This window comes from Botryllus schlosseri, chromosome 3 (assembly GCF_051294905.1).
Source record: "Botryllus schlosseri isolate E-star chromosome 3, Bs_hap1, whole genome shotgun sequence".
NCBI classification, from domain to species: Eukaryota; Metazoa; Chordata; class Ascidiacea; order Stolidobranchia; family Styelidae; genus Botryllus; species Botryllus schlosseri.
Window position 1 is genome coordinate 12432460 of NC_137238.1, and position 25772 is coordinate 12458231.

At 40.9% G+C, this 25772-nt stretch overlaps 1 protein-coding gene across 3 annotated transcripts in view; it reads right to left on the reverse strand.

Moving 5' to 3' along the window:
• LOC145434897 (sushi, von Willebrand factor type A, EGF and pentraxin domain-containing protein 1-like) overlaps positions 1 to 14010 on the reverse strand; it is a 221150-nt gene extending 207140 nt beyond the window's left edge. For all 3 annotated transcript variants that reach the window (XM_080312126.1, XM_080312125.1, XM_080312124.1), the window contains exons 1-5: positions 13803 to 14010; positions 7766 to 7923; positions 7544 to 7654; positions 3179 to 3354; positions 831 to 873 (exon numbers count right to left, since the gene is read on the reverse strand). In XM_080312126.1, coding sequence (XP_080168252.1) covers positions 831 to 873; positions 3179 to 3354; positions 7544 to 7654; positions 7766 to 7923; positions 13803 to 13887 — 573 coding nt within the window. In that variant the 5' untranslated portion in view covers positions 13888 to 14010. The remainder of the gene's footprint in view (positions 1 to 830; positions 874 to 3178; positions 3355 to 7543; positions 7655 to 7765; positions 7924 to 13802) is intronic.
• Positions 14011 to 25772: the final 11762 nt, after the last annotated feature.

Consider the following 25772-nt stretch of genomic DNA (forward strand, 5'->3'; position numbering starts at 1 on the left):
TTGCCGACCCGCCCACAAAGCACTATGAAATTGGTATGGTTAATGAACACAAAACAATTTTCGATACGGTGTAATTAGCATTATTTCTTTATAGTTAAATAAAGGGAAATATATTACAACATTAAAAGTTGTACGTCGTGGTATGACGTCATAATGAGTGTTTCTCGAATACCCGACCCGACTTGAAGCATATGGGAACGTTCTCGTGTTTAATTTAGGGTACTATTCGGTCGTTGCTATGTGTAACCCCTCACGTAACAGAATTCCTTCATTTAGCCAATTGCTGTAAAGAAACTCCATCAGAATCCGTCAGTTGTTGTCACGACGCTTATCCCCGCGTCAGATTGAAAAGAGTGGGTGTCGTTGGGCGCTGCGCAATGAACCTGCATTGCTTTTAATGACTCTATGTTCAAGGGTTGGGGGTATATTAGGTTAGGTGTGGGATTTTCAGGGAAGGGTATTTGTGGGGGAGGGAAATGGGTTGGGGAAGGGTTGGGAGTATCATAACCGATATAAATAACGACTACAAAAAATAAATATGAACAATACACGCATACGAGCGCCAGCTAGCGCCGGCTTATACCATGACTACAAATTCAACTTCGACAACGACTCCGATGAGATGACCCGATGATGGAGACGAACCAAACTGAAAGATTTGCATTTATTGCTATTTTATGTACATACTTGAATAAACATCACAAAAACGGTATATATTTCGTGATTTCGAAACCTACCGTTTTCACGTAACTTGTGTTGCCTTTCAGTAACGCACGCGTTTGCATAAAATACTAACCCGTGTCTCTACAAAATGTCGCAAATTCACACACCTGAATTTCAGTCAACGCTCCTTTTGTAAAGGTCCCTCCTCCTCTGAAAACAAATGCATACCGAATTAAATGTCAAAGTCATATTATTTTTACCGGATGCATTCGCACTCAATAATAGGTCGATAATGCTTCAACCATACACTATTTTCTCAATTTACAATTTTCGAAGGATTTTCACAGCATTATATCCACTTTTATTTGAGTAGCTGACCACTCTGACAACCTCTGAATATCGCTAGACTTTATTGTATCGTAGTATAGACTAGGGATGGTGTGAACGTGAGGTTCACGTTCGCGTTCTGTGTGTGAACCTCGGAAATTTTGAGGTTCGCGTTCACAACAGAACCTTGGTAGGTTCTGCACTGTGAACCTTTTTCATATATATTACAATTTTCACTTCATTATAACTTATTTGGTTCAAATTTATTGCATTTCAACTGCGGACCACTCTATGCATGGCACTGGCAGCACAAACAATCAACACCTTGACAATTTCAAAAATTTTACTTGCTTTCTAACAAAAGTTTGCTCGAAATATCCAGCTTTCCGTTTGTGAACATTTAGTGACTCTCTGCTGTGAGCTTGACCGGCAATCAGACAACATCAAGAGCGAAATACACTACATGTAGATAGCGAATGATGCTTATTCAATTGATATCGTTTCCTAATGTAAAAATTTAGCAAGCTTACGTGGTCAATCTTGTCTTCATATGCTTACTGTATCATAAAAACGAAATCCGTGCGATTGTGGTGTTGGCTATTGTTGTATAACTTGTTAGTGGGGTAATACCGCAACAAAGTATAGAAACCCGTTTTACACTCTGCTCAATATCCGTGTAGCAATACTCAGACGCCAAATACATTTTACGGTTTGGCCTGGACCGTTAAGCCGTGAGCTTATATTCCCTGAGCAGTCCTCGTCGAAATTATCGGCAAAGCGACGGAAGATATTTATTTATGGGATTATTATATCATTTGATTGCCTCAGTTGATACATTTACGTCAATATGTACTTCAGCATTGTGCCATTATGTGACCCGAGCCGTCGCTATGTATCGTGTACATTAATAAAGGCTATCACTTCATTCAAATATAGGGCTGGAATTAGCAATATGACGCAGTGTTGGGATCAAGTCACTACCTTCGAGTCACGAGTCATTTCGAGTCAATGCACATTTTGACTCGAGTCAAGTCAAGTCAATCGATTTTCGAAAGTGACTCGAGTCAAGTCAAGTCACTCGTTTTTTGGAGGTGACTCGAGTCAAGTCGAGTCAAGTCAAGTCAAGTCACGAGTCAAGTCACAATTCAAGTCAAGTTGTCTTTTGAAAGTATGAGGCAATACTTACGTCATGGCATTTTGCTAGCTGTCATAGATTCTGAACCGATGAACGAAAATAGAGTGAAATATACGCAAGAAAGCGTTGTATCGCTCACATATACGTAGAAATGCTAATCTACGTAAGTAATTATACATAGCATCAGTTTATAGTTACCAGCTAATATAGAGAATAGAGAAACGAATTGATAAGATGCAATACATTACCCATTTACAAATTGATATGATACAATTCGAGCCTGCGCTAATGGTTGATGACTATATAAACTATATTCGAATTCAATTTCCCAAAGACAAGAGGTTTGGTTGAGGTATGAACAGGGAACAGAAATAGAATTTTTGCTGTACAATTACATTACTATACTAGTTTACGACAGCGTAGGCTGTAAGCTTCGATCACTTCGTTTGCGGTCAATTTATTTGTGAGAAAACAATGGAGGCTGAATAAAACGCACGGTTTACACCAGCGTTTCGCGAAAAATCCGACCATAAGCAAGATACAGCGATTTTTATCGACAGCGATTGCTTGATGACTTGAAATTGACTCGAAAAATTTTGCTCCGAGTCACGAGTCAATCCGCATTTCTGAAGCATCGAGTCAAGTCAAGTCAAGTCATTTTTGCAAAGTGACTCGAGTCAAGTCAAGTCATATGAAAAAGGTGACTCGAGTCTGACTCGAGTCAAGTCATGACTCGAGTCATCACAACACTGATATGACGTCACGTGACGTCATGAGGTTCACGTTCGCGTTCACACAGAACCTTTCAAAAAGGTTCGCGTTCACACGAACCTGAACCTTTTAGAGGTTCACACCATCCCTAGTATAGACAGACACAGCGTCGTGAGATCAAAACCAGGAGGCAAAGACCCCAAACGGCCAGTTTCCAATTGTTCTACGGGCCTTTAGCAATATCAATGTATTCCACAAAAATATTCGTTGAAAAGACACTATTCGCAACCGTAAAATCAATTTGTCAGAGACTCTGTCCGAAATAGGGTATCCAACACTTACGCGTATTTGATGTTTGGCAAATCCTGGCCCAGGAGAGAGCACTTGTGCGCATGCATTTCACTCATCGAAACTTGATTGACCCAGGATGTGACGTTATCGGAGTACGTCACCACGGCAACGCGAGTGTGATTCATATCCACCTCGATGCCGCTGACCAGACGTGACACGAATTTGATCTGGAACAGTCAACGGATAGAATAAGCTCGAGTATTGCACGAGCTTCAGTGGTTCTTAACCTATATACCTCGCGGACCGGTAACATTAAAAAAATATTTGGCGGACCGGTGGACTATAAAAAATTGCAATCAACCCCAAATTTCGGGCATGAAACCGATAATTGCACGTATGGTGCTTGAGAGTGACGTTTCGCGAGATTTGTTCGTATTTAAATATCTTCATATGAGTTTACAATAGTTAGTATACTGAGTCGATGTAAAATTCTTTTTCCCAGATAAACGTGCCAGCGCCGATAGTCGATTACAGTCTTTCGCGTCGAAGGCCGTGGATCAACCGAGTACGGGAATACACCCAAGCACTTTGTCGTGCTACCTTGCTCATTTCCCACTCCCACCAGACGTACTATGAATGCAATACGCTGCACGAAAATACCTAGCAACAAAAAGTTAGTTTTGACTTTAATTGTTACAGTATGCTTTGCTATATTTGCGACCCACTAGTTAGCGAAACTTATTCCAGTACCTTATAATCGGTACGGTAGCGACAAGAAGGGTAACGTATATTCACGATAGATCTGTCACTACAGAATACCTCCGATCACGTATATAGGTCAGTGGTTCTCAACCGCCGGTCCGCCAGGTATTTTAAAATTTTACACTTTCATTTCAAGTTGCAAAATGTTGAGGGTTTTTTAATGAATAAAATAAATAAAACATCAAATTTAAGCATGTTCAGAACTTCGTGAGGTAACATTAGGCCTGGAAGCATGTTCGATTCAACCCAGCAGGCATGGTCAAAATGCGGCCCGAGGGCCTAATGCGGTCTGTGACGCCATTCTGACCGATCCGCGAAAAGTACCCTGGAATTTAAAACATAAAATCTACTTTTGAATACTAATTTGGGAACTAAAACCAAAGTTTGCATAAACTGAACCGGAAATGCGTTTACTTTTAGGCCTATTTATTTAACTTCTGTGTACACCAGTGGTCGGGAACCTTTTTTGTCCGAAGAGCCATATTCGACCAATTTTTTTCATTTCAACTCCCAAAGAGCCATACACGCGAATCAGCTGTGACGTCACAATTGAAAATTTATGACGTCATGGTAGCAATAATTCGAACTCACCACCTAGGATTCATTGAGTGCGCCACATTTTCTTAAAAAAACTGGTATTCTCACTGTTCGAAAATAATGCTCGAAACGAGAGGTAAGGCATAGACGGGCCAAGCCTCGCTATTGATGACGCAATTCATCGCAAATAGTTTGGAATTTATTATAACTAATATTAATGTAATGTAACTGTCGCACTTATTCCGAAAATCTAAATACTTATCGACTTCTCAATTCTCAAAGTACTCGGGAGTAACGTATAACGTTGCTCCGCGAGCTTACATTTTCTCGCCGGTACTAAAGAGCTACTTAGCAATCAAGAACGTGGATAGCTATGGCATTGGTTGTAACTCGAGTTTGTAATTGTGAATGTCATGTTCACGGCAGTTCATTTCACGCCGTACATCGGGAACACTATGTGTTTTTTGAAAACTGCGTTGTGATATGGGCGTCGCCATTAGGGTTAGTTCGGATATCAATAATTTTCATTATCCGGATATCGGATATATCCGGATATTTGGAATTTATCTAACCGGTTAACCGGACAATAACTGCTAAGTGAGACAATCGATTTCACGAGGTCAGTATGAAAAACGGATCGCAAAATCATTTCACAGTGTTATTGTAGAGTAGAGTAGACCTATACGTACACACTCAGTACGAGCGAATACGAGAGAAACCGCGCAAATTTAATGTTCACTGCTTCTGCAACGCCCTCCTTATAAAGCACAATGCATCTATTGTGGCATCCTGTAGCCGGGACCGGAATTTTCTAACAAAGAGTCCACATGCATTGAATGCTCTTTTAGCTTCCACGGAAGTGGGCTGAATAGTAAGCAGCGCTCCATAGAGAGTCTAAATGCTGGCAGGTCGCTTCCCGGAAACTTCAACGACTTTACATTCCTTTTAACCATTCTTCTGTTTAGGTTTGGAGTACTAGAAGGACGAGTATAGCTGATACTGGAATTGATGCCGACATGATATCTGGCTCTAATTCCTCCGTGAGAATTCACGTAATCAGGCACGCAGACAGCCGAAAACTAAGGAGGGGTGTTTGAGGTGAAATGAGGGGGTTTCGATTTTTTTCGAATTAAGTATCAGCGAAAATCAATTACGCTTGCACGCACGCACAATCGCACATGTTTGCGAACATTCAATGTCATTCAATTTCGCGATGTCACTCTCACAATCGCTAATCAGAATACACTTAACGGCACATCGTCACCAAGCCATCGAGATATAGGAGCCAACGCATACTCGGCCCGAGATGCGATGGTTAGTCCAGGGATGATATCTTTCGTAGGCCTATTGCAGATGCGATTGTGTAGGTCAGCGATAATATCGTGAGAACCAAGCAAATGCAGATGCGATTGTGCAGGCCAACAATGGAATATTGTACACGCGGCACAGTGCACTGCACAGGGTCTATTGCAGATGCGATTCTTCAATCCAGCAGAACTATAGGCTCGTTCTCGACGCGGTAAATCAGGCCAGAGACGATTGCCGAGCGCGCGCCAATCAATGACCTAGTTTAATGATCTTCTCAGCATGAGATCGTGTCGCGTTACATTGTGCAGATGCATCTCGCTAACTGGCAACACACTACTCGCTAATCGGCCGCGCGCAACACTGAATACGATTTATTGAAGCTTACTAAAAAGTCTAAAACGCATTAGCAACGATACTCTTTTATGCGGTTAACCGGCCGAATTATATCCGTGTATCAGATATTGAAAATACCCGCGGTTAGGCGGTTAGCCAGTTAACTGGTTAACCAGTTAACCGTTATCCGGATAATCTAACCCTAGTCGCCATGGCTGCTATGCTCTTTGAATATTCAACATATCGCACAATCCAAGATTTTGAGTCGGGTATATCGAATTTGTAAGTGATATTGGTCGCCGGCGGGGCGGTAACTTAAATTTGAGGATTTGCGAAAGAGAAGTTCCGAGCCCTTAAACCTGAATACGACGTTTTCGTTGCCTCTCAAGGACGTATTCAAGCGTCTATACTGCCAGGAGAATAATTATTCTGATCGTGATGAAAATTTACTAACAAGTTGCTGCAATATTGACCAATTCAGTATAAAAATGAATAATTGGCAAAGAGCCATATCTTATACCCAAAAGAGCCATATGGCTCGCCAGCCATAGGTTCCCGACCACTGATGTACAGCTGTACAGTGTACACTGTACAAGTACCTGTCGTGAGAGTGACAGTCGCCTATGCGAGGCTACCGAGCTATGGAGGCTGTTGTGATATAAAACAGCCTGATTCATCATGACCTAGAGTAGGGGTCACCAACTCAAAACGGGCCACTTTTCAATTTTCGTAGAGGCCGAGGACCGCAAGAATGCAATATCGAGACGAAATAGGCCACACTTTTAGCAACCACGTTTTTAAATCTTTGCGTCAGTACAACGCTGTGCTCTGTAACATGGGCCACGGGCGTAGTCACAGTCACCACAAAAAAGTAGTATTTCATTGTTGTAATACAAATACAACAGAAAATATCATGATCATCAATTCCATTTGATATTAAACTATGAGCTGCGCAAGATACCTGGCAACGCATTTCAGCGACTATAAGAAATCGATAATGGGGCTAGCGAGGCACATTACTAGTATGAAGAGTAACTCCGCGTAAAGCTTGGTATTGTGGAACTGCTGCAAGCCGCTTCCCAAGCGTTTCACTCTTCGAATTGTCCTGGCCATTTCACGACAACGCAATATGTCAATTGTTCATTCATACTAGCTTATTCTCACTCGATGGGATGATATTACCATCACCGAAGTTGCTTTAGCTATAGTGAGGCATATAGTGATGTTGGGCATAAGGGAAAAGCGTATTTTGAAAGAACGACAACACCGATATTTTAAAACTATCAATTTCAAAGTGCTTTACTTCGCGTTCCCCAGAAATCTGAAATCAGCTCGCGGGCCGCAAAATATGACCTCTCGGGCCGCGTGTTGGTGACCCCTGACCTTGCCTCGTTGCCCACGGAATACCTATACTGCTTCTTTTGCGGTACCAGAAAACAGTGACTTCTGTATTATACATATATGTTCCATACTCACTTCATCTGAAAAATTCCCCTGACCAACGCTGGTAGATTCGTCAATGACGAAAAGTAAGTCCAAAGCGTGGTGTCCGGAGAGTCGTTCGACATTACCTTTCAAAAGTTCTGTCTGTAAAATAAGAATGATTTGAAAAAACAGGGTTGGAGAGAATTAGGCGGAGGCGGTTCACTTTCGGATGGTCACTATGTGCGTTGTGTATAAACTAGATTATTGCCTTACCGCTTTGTTGATTTTCTCCTCCGTCACTCTGTCCTTGGTTACGTGTTTTGAGATCGTTCTGCGACGCCCCGCGCTTGGGGCTTTTGGTTTAGCTTTCGCCAAGTGAGGAATGGAAGACCCTCGTCGAGCTGACGCCATTCTGTTTCTCCGCCTTGTGGCTGTATTAGATTGCACAAGTTGAAATACATACCAGAATTCATGCCTAAGTGTTGAGGGTTTATCAAGACCAGGGCCGGCCAACCCGTGGCCCCCCAGAAGGTTTTGAGTGACCCGTGAGGTAACTTCCGAAATTAGTAATATATCAAAAATGGATTGCACAGATTGTGAACTTGCAAGGCCAACCGAAAATTTGATTAGGCTGGTCGCAACACTTGAGACGTGATGACTAAAATATTAGTTCCGACGCTTTGGCAGATCCATGAGCCAGTCGCATTTTGGTAGATCTTCGTACACTACAATAAAGTAGAATAATTTGCGACAGCTTTATCAAAAGTCAAAAGTTTCTACACGCTTCGCGCAACATGTTGTCACTCAATTTCTTGCTTTTAATATTGTCCCCCCTTTGTGAAAATGAAAGAACGCCTAATGTATCAGATTGGATCTACCTATATTCGCGATTACGAGACAAAGTGTCGTTCAACACCGCATCGACTATGAAACCAAGGCACAAAATGATTGACGCATGTTGGATTGTTGGTCGAACCTTTCGATATCGATATGTCCCGGTGTCGAATAGTCCATTCCTTGCAAACTGAGCCAAGCGAGATACAGCAGGCCCGCAATATAATCAAGTGACAATATTATTGACCTATGAACTTCGACAAAATTTCGCGCTTGGCGCGACTAGTGACCCAAGCAATAGTTTGCTAATCAAATATGGCCCTTTGGCTGAAAAGCTTGGCCGCCCCTGATCTAGACTGCTCCTCGCCAACCGCTACGCGTACGAGGTGTCTTACAATAGCCCTGGAGAAGGCATGACGAATACAGCAACGCTAAACCTTGGTATGCATGTTATATATTACTCAAAGAAATTAATGCAAATATCTATGGTCGCAGTGCTGTATAAAATTTCCCTCTCTGACTCTAAAGGTCTCCGGCTTTATCAAGTGATTCAGTCTATCCTGTCCATAAGATGTGCACTTTCAAAGCATGTCCGTTGCAGTAGAAATAATTCTTCACAGTTGGCAATTTCGTTACTTAGCGGAGTTAATTAAGTTAATACAATTGGGAAGCGAGTGGCGCAGTTGGTTAAGCACCAGCGTCACGACTGCAGTGGCAGTGATTCGAATCCCGGTTCGGACCAACTTCTATGTGTCGGAGGTTGCTCTGGGCTCCTCATTGCCGACCTCACTGCAATTGCAGTGCATTGAAAAGCCCAGACTGAAAGTGAGCTGTGCTACAAGTCGGCAGCAAAGACCACGACGGGGACGCATGGGTGCGAGAGAGTATGATGATTGACAGAGGGAACGAGTGAAGAAGTCGTCCCCAAGATTACCAAAAGACAAAGAAATATGAACATTACAAAAATTAGTGTCGTGGTGCACATAGCCTGGAAAAGGCGAGAGGCACCACTGTATAGGCATACCATATTTTGGAAATCTAAAAAGATGACACTTTTTCAGAAACTTGCAAAACCGAAAAAGAATTCTCAAAAACCGGTAAATTTTTCCCACTTTGTGACCGGTTGACTAAAACAAAAAGGTCAACTTTACGCTCAGAGCTCAAATCACCGTTTTTCGCTCCGAAATACCCTCCGGGGCGTCAGTTTTGTGCTAATTTACGGCACATCACTCGCATTTTGCTCTAAATGTTACCTAAATTTTCAAAAAAGAGGACAAAAGGGCGTCCTCCGAGGACACTTTCAAAAAAGTCAAAAAAAGGACAAATCCTCTTAAAAGAGGACGTATGGTAACCCTACCACTGTATAAATGTCAGAAAATGTGGCGATGCAAAATAAACATTGTACCGATAGTCATTGGCGCCACAGGGGTCGTAAGCAAAAAACTCATGAGACATATCCAACAAATTCCGGGTAACGTGCGATTCGACATGATCCAAAAGATCACATTATCAGGCACTGTGCACATTCTTTGGAAGGCCTTGAATGTACCACTGGACTAAAATTACACTTGTGAAACACAGCATAATTTCTGTAAATTCGATTCTTCAACTTCAATCATCTCTACCTCTGCTCCGTAACCCTTGCCAAATCTTCATCTGCTCCAATTCTGTAATCTGACTTCTCCATGTATTGCATAGGAATAACAATTTGAATGTATTACTGAAATTTTAAAAATTTACTCCAATCTCGCCATTTTCCTTTGGGGGCAGGTTGCTCCTCGGATTGTGTGTGTACTGTGTATTTACCAGTTTTACTGTGAATAAAGAATTATAATAAATTGATTCAATTACCTTTATATGTCATGACTCAACATCGTACCATGGATACGCAAAAATCGATTTAAGACTATTTTAACAAATTCGAAGAGTTCGCTTCAGACTTATACAAACTACTGGGTTTTCCAAGTTCGCAACAAGAACAAAAACTAGAACGAACAGCAGTACTTTCTAAAATCCGCAACTAGAACTAGAACTCGGCCTACTCAAAATACTGGCAGTTAGTTAACTGTCAGCTACCTAGATTGGTATTTGGAACACGTATGAATCGCGTGTACGGTCAAATCGGCTGTAGTCTTCGCAACACATACGCAGGGCCAGCACAGAATCACGAAAAAAACAAATATATCAATGAAGTATATGCCTACTTATTTCGATGTGGGCCGCTAGATGGAGCCAGAATGGTAGCCGTTTATGAAATCAATTTACCAAATCCTTCCGGCTATTCTCTGGCATTTGGATAAAGGTATTTCTGGACTACAGTCCCTATATGCGATCCATCTGTAATATCACATAATATGCATTCGTTTGATAATAAAGCACCACACTTAAAACGTATAGATTTTGGCAGTAGAATTTTGTATTATGTGACTGGTACGGCATGAAAGATCAAAAGGGATGAATCTGGCGCCGACCCCTAGCATAAAAAAGCAAGTGGGTCAAGCTAGTGTTGTAAGCTCAGGAATAGGAATAAAGAATATCGGCTTGGTGTGAAATCACTAACGTACTGGAAATACCTGGAATACTGAAATTACCAAAAATAGAAACCCTTCGCCAGACGACAACGACAGCGACTTGGTCAAGATCCGCCAACCCACCAACATCAGCCTCGAATGTTGCATTGTAACAGAGTTTGGTATTGTGACGCAGCCATGCCGTCTGGGAGCAGTTGAGAAGCATCGCGAACCACTAGCATATTGGCCATTGTTGCGCAAGCGATTAAGCATTCACATTTTCACTCTCGTGCATAGTAACTCCGAGCTGCGCTGTATTATTCCAGACGGCATTTTTGCATCAAACTACCAAACTCCGTTTCAATGCCACATTCGAGACTGATTTTGGGATGTTCCTGGACCACGCACAAAATGAAATTTATATTTTCGCAATCAGTACCGCGGTAGCATTCGATTGATACCAATTTTATCAAATTTCGCGCACGGAAAGCCAGTCAAAAATCACCGTAAAATTGCCTTTCGCCAAATGGAAAGTGTGACGTAAACCAACCGTAGTGAGCCGTGAGATTTGCTTGTGTCCACATCATTGTAAGATACCATGGTGACACCAACGACCATAATGGACTGGCGAGATATCGTAGTGGTATAATCCACAGCGACAATACCAAAGAGCTCTGGGATCGAGTCCGACCGAGGGCGACTACAGAATTCTACTTAAGTGTTGGAGGTTTATCTAAGCTGCTCCTCGCCATAAATACTTTAGATAAAGTTCAATAAAGAAGAGTACGAAAAAAGCGTAAGGTCGAGAAAAACCGGACAGCTATACTGCTGGTTATTGCCTCAACTATAGCCGCTGCTCGTTCAATTGAAAAGTTATGGCGCATTAATTTGAACCAACAGAGACGTAACAATAGCAGTCTATTCACCACTTTGCTCTAATCCTAATTATAAACTCCAGACTCCAAGTCAAGCAAGGGTCATTTTTGTATATGCTTTTTTTATCGTCATAAATCGATTTTTTAACATTTTTATTCGATTTTCAAACGTCAATGAGAGCCACAAGAAGGCTAGCTGGGAGCCGCATGCGGCTCTAGGAGCTGCGGTTGGGAATCGATGGCAATAAGCTCCATTGTGTTGTGCCTATTAATACAATATAGTTCAATTATAGCTAATATACGCAGGGCTGACTCACTACCAAATACACAGAAAATAATTCGACGCAATATACTATGGCAGTGGTTCTCAACCGGGGGTACGCGAACCAATTTCCGCGGGTCCGCGAGACCTCTAAATTTTCAAAATGTGTGATAACCTAATTTCTATTTTCTTGCAATTAGAGAAATCACGAAGCAGTTTCGCTTCTTAACTGCTAAGACTTAAGGACTCGCGTAAAGAGTATGGCCGTCTGGCGTCTGAGATGTAATATTCTACTGCGCAAACCCATTTTAATCGCCAATTGGCTGATAGCCTAGTGATACAAACATATTGCTTTTTAGAGATGCTTTGTTAGGGTTTCGTAATAAATTCACTCGCAAAAACAATACGTTTTCTCCTGTGATATACATAACCATCTATTCCAGAATAACTTCAAGATGAGCTGCTACATAGAAATGTACTAGGCTGAACATTTTATTGGTGCCACGTATGTTGCGATCACACCCGAAGATGTCGTCGGAAGCGTTACGCGTTATTATTACATTCGCCACCACCTATATTTGTTGAAATTAATGCATTTTCGGCACTCGTTAATGTGAGCTCGACTGTGCGGATTTTCGAGACATGACAATGTATTTCAAGAAATGCAGCCACAGAATTTGCTTTGAAATAATGAGCGTGTTCCCAATGCATATACATAAATAGCATGATGTTAATTCGAAAAAATGTCATTGTTGCTATTTATCTCTAGCATACCGCTAATATTTGCACAGGACAGCTAATGGTTGCACGGTAATAGAGCTAAATTTGGACTAAAGTTTGGGGGTCCGCGGGAATCCGTGACTGCTCAGAGGGGGTCTGCGAAGACAAAAAGGTTGAGAACCACTGTCTAAGGGTTCTCAATGAGCAGCCAATCGACAGGGCGCCGCATATTTTGCTGCTCCCAACTTCACTGATTTTATGAACGCATTGTTACGGTACAGAACGGTATGGTATTGCTACGTGATCATTGAGTTAATTAGTTCGCCCATCGCCCGTCTCTCTATCGAAAATGGTGATTTTCCTATTACTATAGTGACCACTCCAAAGCTGTTTGATATATTGTACGGCTGATACTTAGTGCATGCTTGATGTTTTGTTGATTACTCATTCTTTGACATGTTCTGGTTTCTCGATACGACAGTGTCGAAACATTTTTAGTTTTGATACTTGATGATACCATATACTTTTTACACTCCTAAAATTCTTCCCTGATTCAGATCTACCTATTTATATCAAACCTCATCTGCCATGGCAATAACGAAATCAAAAGAGCGCGACCCATCCCGTATAACTGACATTTGGCAAATTTACAATTGCAAGCTTACGAACGCTATCCATTAATGTTTTAGAATGCATAAAAAGAATTACACATCAATATTGTTCTGATAAATAAATTGAATTAGGCAATACAACTACATGGTAATATTGTTCTGTTGCCCGTTACATCTGTTGTTGGTAAAATGCGGGAAGTTTTTAACTGGGCGGTTGAAAAGCCCTGAAATCTATTTGTGTTATGACGTTTATTGAGACATAATACAGCACCTAAGATGTACTTTCAATATCAACTTAAAGAATTATGGATCTCAGCAGATTCTCGCGTATACCCAGCGTGATATGAAGTTTCATACCTCTTCCTGAACATTCTGTGTGATATTTTCAAACGGCCAAGACACGTAATGATACATTTTCACAACTACGCACTGGGAATACTCATTTCACAATGCTCATCCTATAATACATTCATCCACGTAATAGTACAATAAACTTACCGCTCGCTGTGCTTGATTGCGTATTCGCGCAATTGAAGACAAGGACTGCAATGACCAGCAACGTCAATGCCGCGACATTCGACATTTCCTCGTCAAATGACCGATACGCGGTCTCTTATTAAATTTGATATTCAAACTCCGCTTCAGTTCCACAATATCATTCGCTAAAGCAGCGCTGAATACGTAGGATTCAGCGACGAAAATATCTTTGATGCCCTCGCGAACATTTTATATATCTTCAAATATCCAATTGTTTAGGTTAACACTCGACAGAGAGCAGACGAAAAACCTGGGAAATGTAGGAAGCGTTTGTATACATATCTGGAAACGATCTCGATTAGCGTGAAAATATTGCAGATTCTGTGAAATAGGTCTGGAATAAAATATACTTCCGACGACGCGCGTAATTTCGAACCTGCCAGGCAACGTCTTGTTTACGCGAATGAACCTTTTTGCTGTAACATATGTGTTACTGAAGCAGGCTGGGCTTCATGGAAATCTGAGACTGTGCTTGTTTAAAAGGTCAAGGATTATGCCTAGCGGTTTGTTTGGAAATAAGTAGAGATGGAGTCCAGAGCAAACGCGGAGTCGCAAGCATTCCATGTATAGAAATGTAGAAGGTTTACTTCATAGCCATTAAAAGCCCTCCTCATACGACTGTCTCAGTGCGTTATAACTAGTGCGATTTTTTTGACTTGTCAAAAAAAAATCTAAATTTTGTCAAAATTGTAGCGTCAGGTCAAAAAATGTCAAAATTGTTTACACAATCAAAATTTGTTTACAATCTGCACTCGTTTGTATCGTGGATGTTTGCACTATGGGTGAACTTATCATTGATATTTTACCGCTTGTAGCCAAATTTAACGGCCTACCATTGTAGACGTCCCATTGTCTGCTTATTCTGAATCATAAACGGTGAAATGAAACAAATAGGCTGGCATGGTGTTATGCTCAACGTACCGTAATATCCTAACTGAAGCAAGTCTGTGTGGGCAATGAGCATTGGTTTTCATACGAACAAGCGCATGATGTAGACAAAATTGTCACAATGAAGCAACACGTGTGTCACCAGCCGTGTACTGTACACAACTTCAGTGTGGTCAGCCAGCAACTGCTACTGTTGAACGTTCTTTCTCCATTCTTGGAAAGCTACTTAGTAAGGACAGACACTTTCTACCCGAGAATACAGTAAAGTATCTTCCGTTGTACTACAACGAATTTTAATTAGTTCTTCCATAATGCGTGATGTAACTACTGAGATTTTTCATAGGGTCAGATTTCGTTAAAGTCAAAAAAGTTTTCTCAGGCCTAAATACTGCGTAATGACAGACATTTCCAACCAGAAAGTAGTACAATTCTGAGATTTTGTGGGAAACACCCAATTTACATACGTGAGGACAAAATTTGGTCAAAAGTAAGTTTTTTGAGGTAAAAAAGTTAAAATTTTGATTTTTTTAGGTCAGTATCTTTCGTTTTTTAGGTAAAAAAATCGCCCTAGTTATAACATGATGTATATAATGCACGTCTAATCGACGCCAGTATCTAATATGATTGAAAATTCCGGTCTTTGGGTAAAAACTGTGCCGTGAAACCCGAATATAATATCTCACTATATTCTGGTTTTTACGGATCTATGTATAGCACAGGGACATCCAAATTAAAGAACATATGTATCTGTGTAACTTTCCATTCAAAATGCGAATGGGCGAACGGCCAAAAACGGATCCACTGATGAAAAACAATTATTACACCAGCAATGTACGCAGATGATGGTCATTGGTCATAGTGGTCAGCTTTCCCACTCAAGTAGACGCAGAATTAACGCGGTAGATTTATATTCAAGTTCAAGTCGAATTAGCGATTTTCAAGACGCGTGAAACATTATTAAGTGGAAGTAGACACGAAAATTCTGGTAAATACCCAATCAAAGTTTCGCTACGGCTTAGTTATCTGGGGTGGCACAGGTAAGAATGCACTTGAAACTACATCAGCGGATACTCTGTATCATTGACAGAATCAACCCCTTCTAGATATATAACAAGTAATTATTCATACAATATTCCGAAACATGGCTACATAGCACAGTGTAGTAATGTGGCACAAGACCACGTATGTTCGCGAATCTGCTAAGAGGTACGCAATTGAAATTTCAAAGTTAATAATATAGTTAATATATAGGACATATATGTTGGTACTCGATACTCTGCTCGCAATTCGGTCACTAGGCTAGCCTACATTCAAGTGTGTGTATGTGTATGTATTAGGGATGGTGTGAACGTGAGGTTCGCAAATTTAGAGGTTCACGTTCACAAACGAACCTTGGTACGATCTCCACTGTGAACCTTTCCCACACAATACAATTTTCATGTCATTAGAACATCTGTGGTTGAAATGTATTTCAGTTCAACTGCGGGCCACTCTATGCATATAATTTCAACACTAAATGAGCATGCACCTTGACAATCTCAAAAATCTTACCTGCTTTGTTCCAAAAGTTTACTCGAAATATCCAGCTTTCTGTTAGTGAATAAGTAGTGACTCTTCGCTGTGAGCTTTACCCGTACTGGGTCCATGACGATTTCATACGTTTATCGTATCATAAAACCAGATTTGTGCGATTTGGGTATTGGCTACTTCTGTATAACTTGTTAATGGGCTAAAATCCGTGTTACACTCCGCTCAATATCAACGTAGCAACTCTCTGACGCCGAATAGATTGCCCGGTCTGCCCTGGACCGTTAAGGCGTAAGCTTATATTCACTTGCAAGTCCCCGTCGAAATTGTTAGCAAAGCGACGGAATTTATTGCTTTTATGGGATTATTATATCATTTGATTGCTCCAGTTGATACATTTGACGACGTTGAAAAGGGCAGTGTGTACTTCAGCATTGCGGCATTATGTGGCCCGAGTCGTCGCTTGGTATCGTGTAAATTAGTACATCACTTCACTGAAATGTACGATTGGAATTAGCAATATGACGTTATGTGACGTCATGAGGCTCACGTTCGCGTTCACACAGAACCTTTCAAAGAGGTTCGCGTTCACGCGAACCTGAACCTATCAGACGTTCACACCATCTCTAGCATGTACGTATGTTTGACAAAATCTTTCATATAATGAAATACTTACATTTTTCGTCGACACTGTAAAGAACGAAGGGTCGATGTGTGTTTGGATGGGAAAAAGTGACAGATATCAGCGGATTCCATTATGCATTGGCCATGATACTATCAATTCATGGGGTCTTCCTCATGTAGGTTTCATCCAATACTAAAACTTTGTCCACTCTCGTATAAGGTTTGCGCTCCCTATTGTGCCAGTGTATTTCGTACTAAATACTATAGGTACTATAAAAGTCCAACACAACAGGGCTGTAATGACTCGAGTAGAGACAGACTACTATTGTACCTTCGCAGAATAGTAAAGTCACCACATTATTGGCATTTGTCTCTCAGTCCTCGAAAATACTTGGGAAATAGGTCTAGAAACTGTTAGGACTGCGTAAAACTACCATATTACGAATGCGAGCCATTCTATGTCACTAAGGCAGAGTTGAAAAATGTGGATTGAACCAGATTGAATTCAATACTGAACAGTGAAAGCAATGACTTGGACTCGAGCTCGACTCACAACACTGTGACTCGGACTTGGCCCTCTACTCACTGACTTGGACTCGGACTCACTCGGTGCTCAATTTAAAATGACTCGACTTGACTCGAGTCAAAACTACAGAAGTGAGATCGACTTGTGAATCGTAACCTTGTCACTTGGTTACAACCCTGCTACAAAAATAACCCTCGGAATAACGGTGATCAACTGATTTGTGACAACGTGCAAGGTATTGTGTACAATATGAAAGATTATGTGTGAATATTCTGATAGGATATGTTAGTATTCGCACATGAATGATTGATACTTAGTTATCATTATCGTGATCCCCGGTCAGGTATTTGTTTTATCATTAACACCTTTGTTGTCGGCCGAGTCCGGTTAATGTAGACTGTATGACATGAATATATGTATATGACATTACCGCCTGACGAATATCGTGTCGTTGCACCAGCAACTTCAAGTTGGTATTTTAAAGCGTAATGGACCTAATGAGGCACTTGTTTTTGAGGAATAACGGGGTTTCGAGGTCTATTGTTAACCGGTTATTTTTCACACCATGCAGCTGTTGTTTCTCGTGATACTTGATTCTCTACATAGCCGAGAAATGACCTGTTAATGAAGAATCCCCGCCAGGACCGTGCAATACAAAACGGGTGAATTCCGAGCCTGATTATATTGATTTTAATAAAGTATTGGCACCTACGATTAAATACGTTGTTAGCATGTTAGCAATAATGGAAAAGCACTAAATCGATATACTGTTATGTTGAATATGATAAACAGCACCCGAGACTTGACAGCATCTTGCGGCGACTGGATCTGGAAAATCGTTGGTTTGAGTGATAGTGTCGAAATCATTTAGAGATGCTCTGTCACGAGCGTTGGCCAGACCGCACTTATTAAAGGCGCATTTTTAAGTAATCGAGTAGATTCTGAGTGGAGTTTTTATCCTGGGAAAGTCGTAAGTCAGAGCAGCAACCGGTCCCCATGCGAGAGCACGCTTCTGTTAACGACATCGCCGGATTTTAACTCACTTTTCAACCATGACGTCGCCAATCTGTAAATTGTAACGTCAGAAAAGAGTGAGAGTTTTATAGGGTAAATATGACTTCGTTGACGAAAAAGTCTTTCGACTCTTGTCCTAAACGAACCAAATATATCTTTGAACCATTCCATATCGTATACGTCGACTGTTGGGTTCAAATCGTCCGTAGACTCACTCTGCATGTTTTTTTGAAAGTATTTACGCGGCTTCTGTTTTCATCATATGGAATTCTTCTAAAACACTGTTTAAAACATGTTTTAAACCAATTTTTTTATTACACCATTTATTTCCAATGCAACCCTGGTGGTACCGAGCATGGCGAATACAATCATTGTGATCTCATTCAAAATTTAAATACTGATGTTATTTCTGATATTTAGGAATGCATAAAGCATGCATAGATTAAATCTTGAAACCATTCCATGGATCACAATAAATAACCTGGCAGACCACCACGTCTTGGTCAACCCTGATCAACGCTCACCGGGAATTTGTGACTCGCGTAGGGCTGTTGCAATCGAAATGTGTCCATTCTCTTTGGATAATTAGATTAATTTTGATGCGTCATCATCCGATTCCCGAAATCGCCTTGACTTCAAGACCGACGGAAGTGCCTCTACATATATCATGTCGCCCTCGTCGATGCTTTGTCTGTACCTTTCTAGCAGTTGCTCATATTCTCCACGCGGTCTATAAACATCGCGGTAAAATAGCAGCGAGTCAAGCTTGCACTTGATCTTTCTCATTTCGCCAGTATTCAAATATCGGTCACATTCATTTTGTGCTATCGAAACTTACAGCTTGTTTGATTTGTACTTTCACTTGTTATATGAATGGACATAGAGAGGCATCTGCGGGTTGCAATAATCTAATAAAAACATAATAACAGCAAACGGTACTTGTTTGCCATCAGACTAATTCTGGCGAACGGCATGATATAAGATGCTGTATCCTTCCAACAGAGGCGAGCAATTGGAGTGTTGCTCCCCGTGCCACTTATGCGGGTTGCCTTCTAAATCCTCGACCTGCACCATGTCCGAAAATCGATTGAATTAAAGTCCACTAGCATGTCCTTGAAAGCTTGCTTAGTTGTCGTGCTACACGCTACTAAACTAGAAACTGAGTTCTGCAACAACATTACGAATATCTGCCATAGGCGATGCTTCGGAAGCAGTCTGGCTATATAAATACACTCCTCTCAAGTATAAGTGGTAACCTCCATCTTTTTGATGAATTTTAATTCGTCAAGTTTTTCCCTTCTTAGCAGAAAGTCGTACAATGGGCATAGACGAGTTTAAAAAGCCGCGCCAATGATACCAGGGGCTCGAAACAATCGTCATGTCGAATGCCAATGTCCGGTCTATGAGTCAATATGTCTCTTTTCAATGCTGAGGATCTTATGTAGTTCAAGAACTCTTCCAATGAATGCGAATGCGAAGGATTCGAACCGATACAGAACTGTACCATGACATGGACCTGCGATCCACTCTCAAATTCATAATCGCACTCAGAAGCAGATTTGACCTTACTCATACCCCATACAATGATTATTGCCTGTATTACGAGCCCGATCCCGTACGCAGAAACGAAAATCTAAGTTGAACTTGATTCACCCAGTGTACACGAATCGCAGAGACACTCGAATGCTTTGGGGACTCGGAAAGCGAAATATGCAATTGTTCAGGATCCGAACAAAAGCAGACCGAGTAAAGCGATCGTTAAAGCATGGCAAAGCCAATATTTGGCGGCGGCTCCGTTTCCTTCACCAATGAAGCCGAGTAACCGGCAAGCTTCAAGGAGCTTGGTTCTCTTCTCAAGCTCAAACTTCTCAAAATCCGAGGTAGGCGTTTAACCATATGAAGGCGCTGGACGAAATTATCCTGCATGTCGTAAGAGATTGATTCTCAGGTGGAGCACTGTTACTCGTCAAAGAGTTGAGCAAGAGTTTCTTCAATTTCGTCAAGGATAAGTTGATATCTAGAAGAGTAATGTGGAATTTGACAAAAGTAGTGAATCGATTATGTCGGGATTTGAATAATACCACGATGTCGCAGCTAAAATGAAAATGTTACAAATTTGAAGTAAAAATCCATGATAACGAATGGGGATTAATTTGTTGCTATTTCCGCAGTAGCTGTTGATATGACAAGATGTGAATGTTCGGTCAATAACAGTCTTATTGGGATAAACAGGAACACAATCCACTGACACGCAGAGATAGTACAGGTATCTTCTGATCTTTTCCCAACTTGGATCCAATTTTAATTCTTCAAGGTAGTTTCTTGCAGTGAATTCTTTCGAAGTGATTGAATCCATGGTGCGTATAATATATTTCTGATAAGAAGTTTATTTGCATATATATTATGTTAGGGTTACGATATTTTGGAAAGCTGAGAAGAGGACACTTTTACAAAAACTTTCAGTCTTGCATTACCGGAGGAAAATCGCGAAAAAATGGTAAATTTTTCCCATTTCGTGGTCGGTTGACTAAAAAAAAAACTACTTTCCGGTCAACTCTCGAAATAAATTGTTTCTTTCACATTATCCGTCGGTTCATTAATCAGCTTTTTGGCTCAGGTCTCAAAACAGTCGTCGGAGTGTTACTTCAGTGCTGATTTACTGTATTTCACTCCAATTTTACCCTATATTTAAACAAAATTCTCAAAAAGAGGACATTTGGGCGTACTCCGAGCACACTTTATCTTCTCAAAAGAGGACCTGAGATGCATTGTACCTTTTCTTCGAATACTTGAAAATATGGTTGGCGGTACTAAACTTGAGTATTGCTTTCACAACTACATTCATTGCAGTAAAGAATTTATTAACTCGAAGACTTTTCGTGTGCCCCTTATCGAGAGTTAACGGCACAATAATAAGCATACAGAGAGAGATTTGAACGAAAACCAAAATGGCAAAGTATGACGTAATAATACAATAATAAAAAAATTAACGCTAGGCCGAGTCAGCTGTACCGGTAGTCATAACTAGGGCTGGGCAAAATGATTCGAGTACTCGAATCTGAATCGAGTAGTAATTTTAATGATTCGAGTCGAGTAGTAAAAGACGATTTTTTCGAGTACTGAAATTATACGGTCCTCGCAACTGAAAGTTAATTTACCAACGAGAATTATAGTTTTGATATTATTTTCCACTGAGGAAGCCGTGAAATCTTGATTGGCCGTGTTACAGCACATCGGGCACAGTTTAAAGCTACGAACGTTACTGGAAATAACACATTTCCGAAGTCATTATCATCCACCAAAATTGTTAAGAAGTGCAATGAAATCGGTATGGTCGAAAAAAATACCAAAGTATCTTTAATGTGATGGATAACAGGCATTACGTTCTTTGTGGTGGCATAAAAGGTTCATATTTGGACTTCGACATAGTACATCCTGTTGTGACGTCATAATGAGTGATACTCGATTACTCGACTCGACTCGAAGCATATTACGTGATTCAGAATCGAATCACTCAGGTACTCGATTTTGCCCAGCCCTAGTCATAACAAGAGACGAGAGAAAATCAAATTATACTATAATACACGGAAGACAACACACAGACAAATAGCGTTATATATTAATGGGAAATTTTGATATTATATAGAAACTCTTTCTGCAGACATAAATCCGGATTGGTCAATTTTATTATGGTTGACTCCAAGACAGACAGATGGAAGGCAGATCTGCATTTAGCAATCACAGTGAACATACTGTCATTGTAATGACTGGCACACACCGGGTAGTTCATTAAATGTTGACCAATTGCAGAGTTGAACGCTGAGACCTGGTTATAGGGAGCAGAGTACACCGCTTCCTTACACCGACGAAAAAGTGCAGATCGATCGATAGGCTTGTTTACTGACCTAATCGATTTAGGCACATGTTGGTTCACTCGTTCAGCCAACCGCAATGATGTGCGACCCACATACCGACTATCACAGTGGCATTGGAATTTATATACAATATTACTTGTTTGTAAAGCAGGGAGCACATCCTTGCGAGTTTGAGGCATGAGCGGCCTAGTCATGAACACCACTCGGGTATTTAGCATAAAATAGCACGATTGCACTGATGACCAGATTTGATTAGAAAAGCCGACTGACACTGACCCAAGCCAAGGGAGATGTATGTATACAGGGCATTTGTCTGGTCCATGAATTCGCGGCTGTTTGAATTGCGACATTTTCTTTGTGATGGCAGATTCAATTACGTAGTCTGGATATTCATTGTCAATCAACATGGATTTGATTTCATCAATTTCCGCCACGAGCCGAACATCAGAGCATATCATTAGCGCACGGTGAACTAAAGACGAAATCAAATTTAATTTCCGTTGTTTGGGGCAAAATGAGTCCCAGCGAATATAGTGACCGTTAGACGTTGGTTTCCAATATACTGAAGTAATGAAATCGAGGTTGCTCTTTTCCACCAATACGTCGAGAAAGGCGAGTGAGCCGTCAGACTCTTTTTCGATGGTGAAGTTTAGCGACCCGTGCAAGTTGTTTAGAGAAGCTAAGAAAACATTGCAATCGTCTTCACTGTCGAAAATTGCGAATGTGTCATCAACATATCTAACATACATGCGCGGTTTGATTGCATTTAAGAAAAGTTTGCTTTCTTGGAAACCAACAAATATATTTGCTAAGCTAGGCCCAAGGGGTAACCCCATTGCCAAACCATCTATTTGGAGATACATGTTGTTGTTGAAGCTAAATTCAACCGAACGGGTGGCAGTTTCAAGTAGCTCAATGAAGACATTACGCGGAAAAGGAGGTGGATGTAATAAACTATTATTATACAGCGCATCGGCACAGATATTGAATGTTTCACTCAAGGGGACATTAGTAAAGAGACTGGTGATATCAAAGGAGCTAAGGAATGAGCTCGAGGTATTTATATCAAAGTTTCTGATGTTGTCAACGAAGGTGAATGAATCAATAACGCAATTTGAAGAGTAGAGTTTACGCACAGGTTCGATTACCGTATTCAGCCATTTGGCCAAACAATGTTGCGCAGAGCCGACCATCGATAATATCGGGCAAAGCGGTGCGTTGCTCTTATGAACTTTCGGCAGTCCATACATGCGAGGTCTTTGTGAGCCAGATGGCCTCACCATCTCGTACACTTCTTTCGGTAACGCACCTTCTTTCTTTATATCGAGTAATCTTCTCTGTAACTTTTTCTCCGATTTACCGGTTTGGTCATGTGATTCGGCGGAGCCAAGAAATTTAAATTTGTCCTCATCTTGTTACAAGTGGTTCATTTTTGAAATGTAATCACACTTATTGAGAATAACGACTCCCGATCCTTTTTCAGGTTTCGTGATGTGGATACTGGAGTTGGAGCGTAGAGACTTAATTGCACGCCAACATTCATTGGACATGAAAAAGTCTCCAACATCCACTGGTGTTCCACAATATGCATGAGCTAGGTCACTCAATTTAGCTCGCAACGCTGAGTACTTGTCGGCATCCTGCGCATTATGATGGCGTAGTTCAGTGGTTCTCAACCTTTTTGGCTTCGCGGACCCCTTTTGGCCGTCACGAACCCTCGCGGACCCCCTCAAGTATTAGTTCAAATTTAGCTCGATTATGGTGCAACCGTCATCTCTCTTGTGCAATTATGAACTGTAGGCTTGTGATATACTGCAACAAAATGACTTATTTTGAAATTAACATACTATTTATGTAGAAATTGGGTCGACTTTTATTATTTAAAAGCTAATTTTACAGCTGTATTTCTTGAAGTACGTGGTCGTGTCTTGAAGATCCGCGTCTTCGATTTGATATGAGCGATGAGTGCCAAAAATCCATTTCAAAAACGATAGAGGCAATATTCCCTCTAAGCTGCGCACGTGCGCAGTGTTGACCTGGTCTCTGTGCACAGAAAATCTAACTTGCGCACAAAAAAATCCGAAAAGATGACCCTTTCTTTAGTTGTTACACACTGTTGTGCAAGGGTCTGCGCAGTGACTTGGTGAATGTGCGCAGTGACTTGGTGAATGTGCGCATGACTCGTCAAAAATTAGAGGGGACGTTGGATGGAGGCTACTGCAATACTAACGCGGAACGCTTCCGACGATAGGCTACTTTTGGTGTGATCGCAACATTTATGGCACCAAAATGAACAAAAAATATTATTAATGATATTACGTCCAGCCTAGTCATTGTTATGTGGCATCTCATCTTGAAGTTATTCTGGAATAGTGGTTATGTAAATCACAGGATAAAAATCAATTTCGTGGCGAGGTTCCAATCCCTTCATCAGGACAAATAAGAGGAAATACTTCAGAAATTTTTATTTCAAACGACTGTTCACTAATTAGATGAGACTGACAACTTCAAATCGAAAAGGGTTTGCAAACATTAACGAAGTCACCCTATTTGACCTTACTATCTCCACTATCTCCATATTTTCATTTTTTTTTTCACAAACCCCACCAAAACGCCCGTAAACAGCAATATGTTTGTATCAGTAGGTTATTGGCAATTTGGCAATTAAAATAAATTTGCACAGTAGGATATTTCATGTGAGGCGATTATTATGATGATGTGAGTCATGAAGTTTTAGCAGTTGTGGTGCGAAACTACCTCATACTTTCTCAAGCTATAAAAAGTTAAAATTAGGTTACCAATCATTTTGAAAATTTAGAGTTCTCGCGGACCCCCTGAAATTGCTTCGCGGACCCCTAGGGGTCCGCGGACCCCCGGTTGAGAACCACTGGCGTAGTTGGCCAATAAGGACTTCAAACTCCGCAAAAATCTCTTCTCGTTTAATATTTTTGGGTGGCAAACAAAAATCCAAGCCATGGACAGGACGAATTCCTCGGTGCTAGACAATTTATAATCGGATAGATTGAAAATAATTTTCTTGTGTACGTCCGATTTGCCGAATCGATGTCGAAATAAAAACTTTTGATTGCGGTCATACTTCGCCTGGTTTTCTTTATCTTTCTTAGCATCAATTATTGCCATGTAACGGCAGAAGCGAATGAGGTCGAAGAGTGACAAAATTCTACAAACCTCTCGATTGAAAACACTGCGTTTCTTCTTCAGTCGTACAATTGATAGACGAAGTTTCTCAATTTCATCAAATAGAAACGCTCTTTGAATGTTAGAACTGTGTCGAGCACGAGATTTGTCAATTCTATCTCGGAGGAATCGAGGCAAGGTTCGCAAATTGTTGCACTTCTTCAAAAATTCCGTTGATGTACGGGATGCTCTTATTCTTCCACGGCATTTAAGTAACAGATTAAGTTTCTTAATCTGAGATGCATTGTACCTTTTCTTCAAATACTTGAAAATATGGTT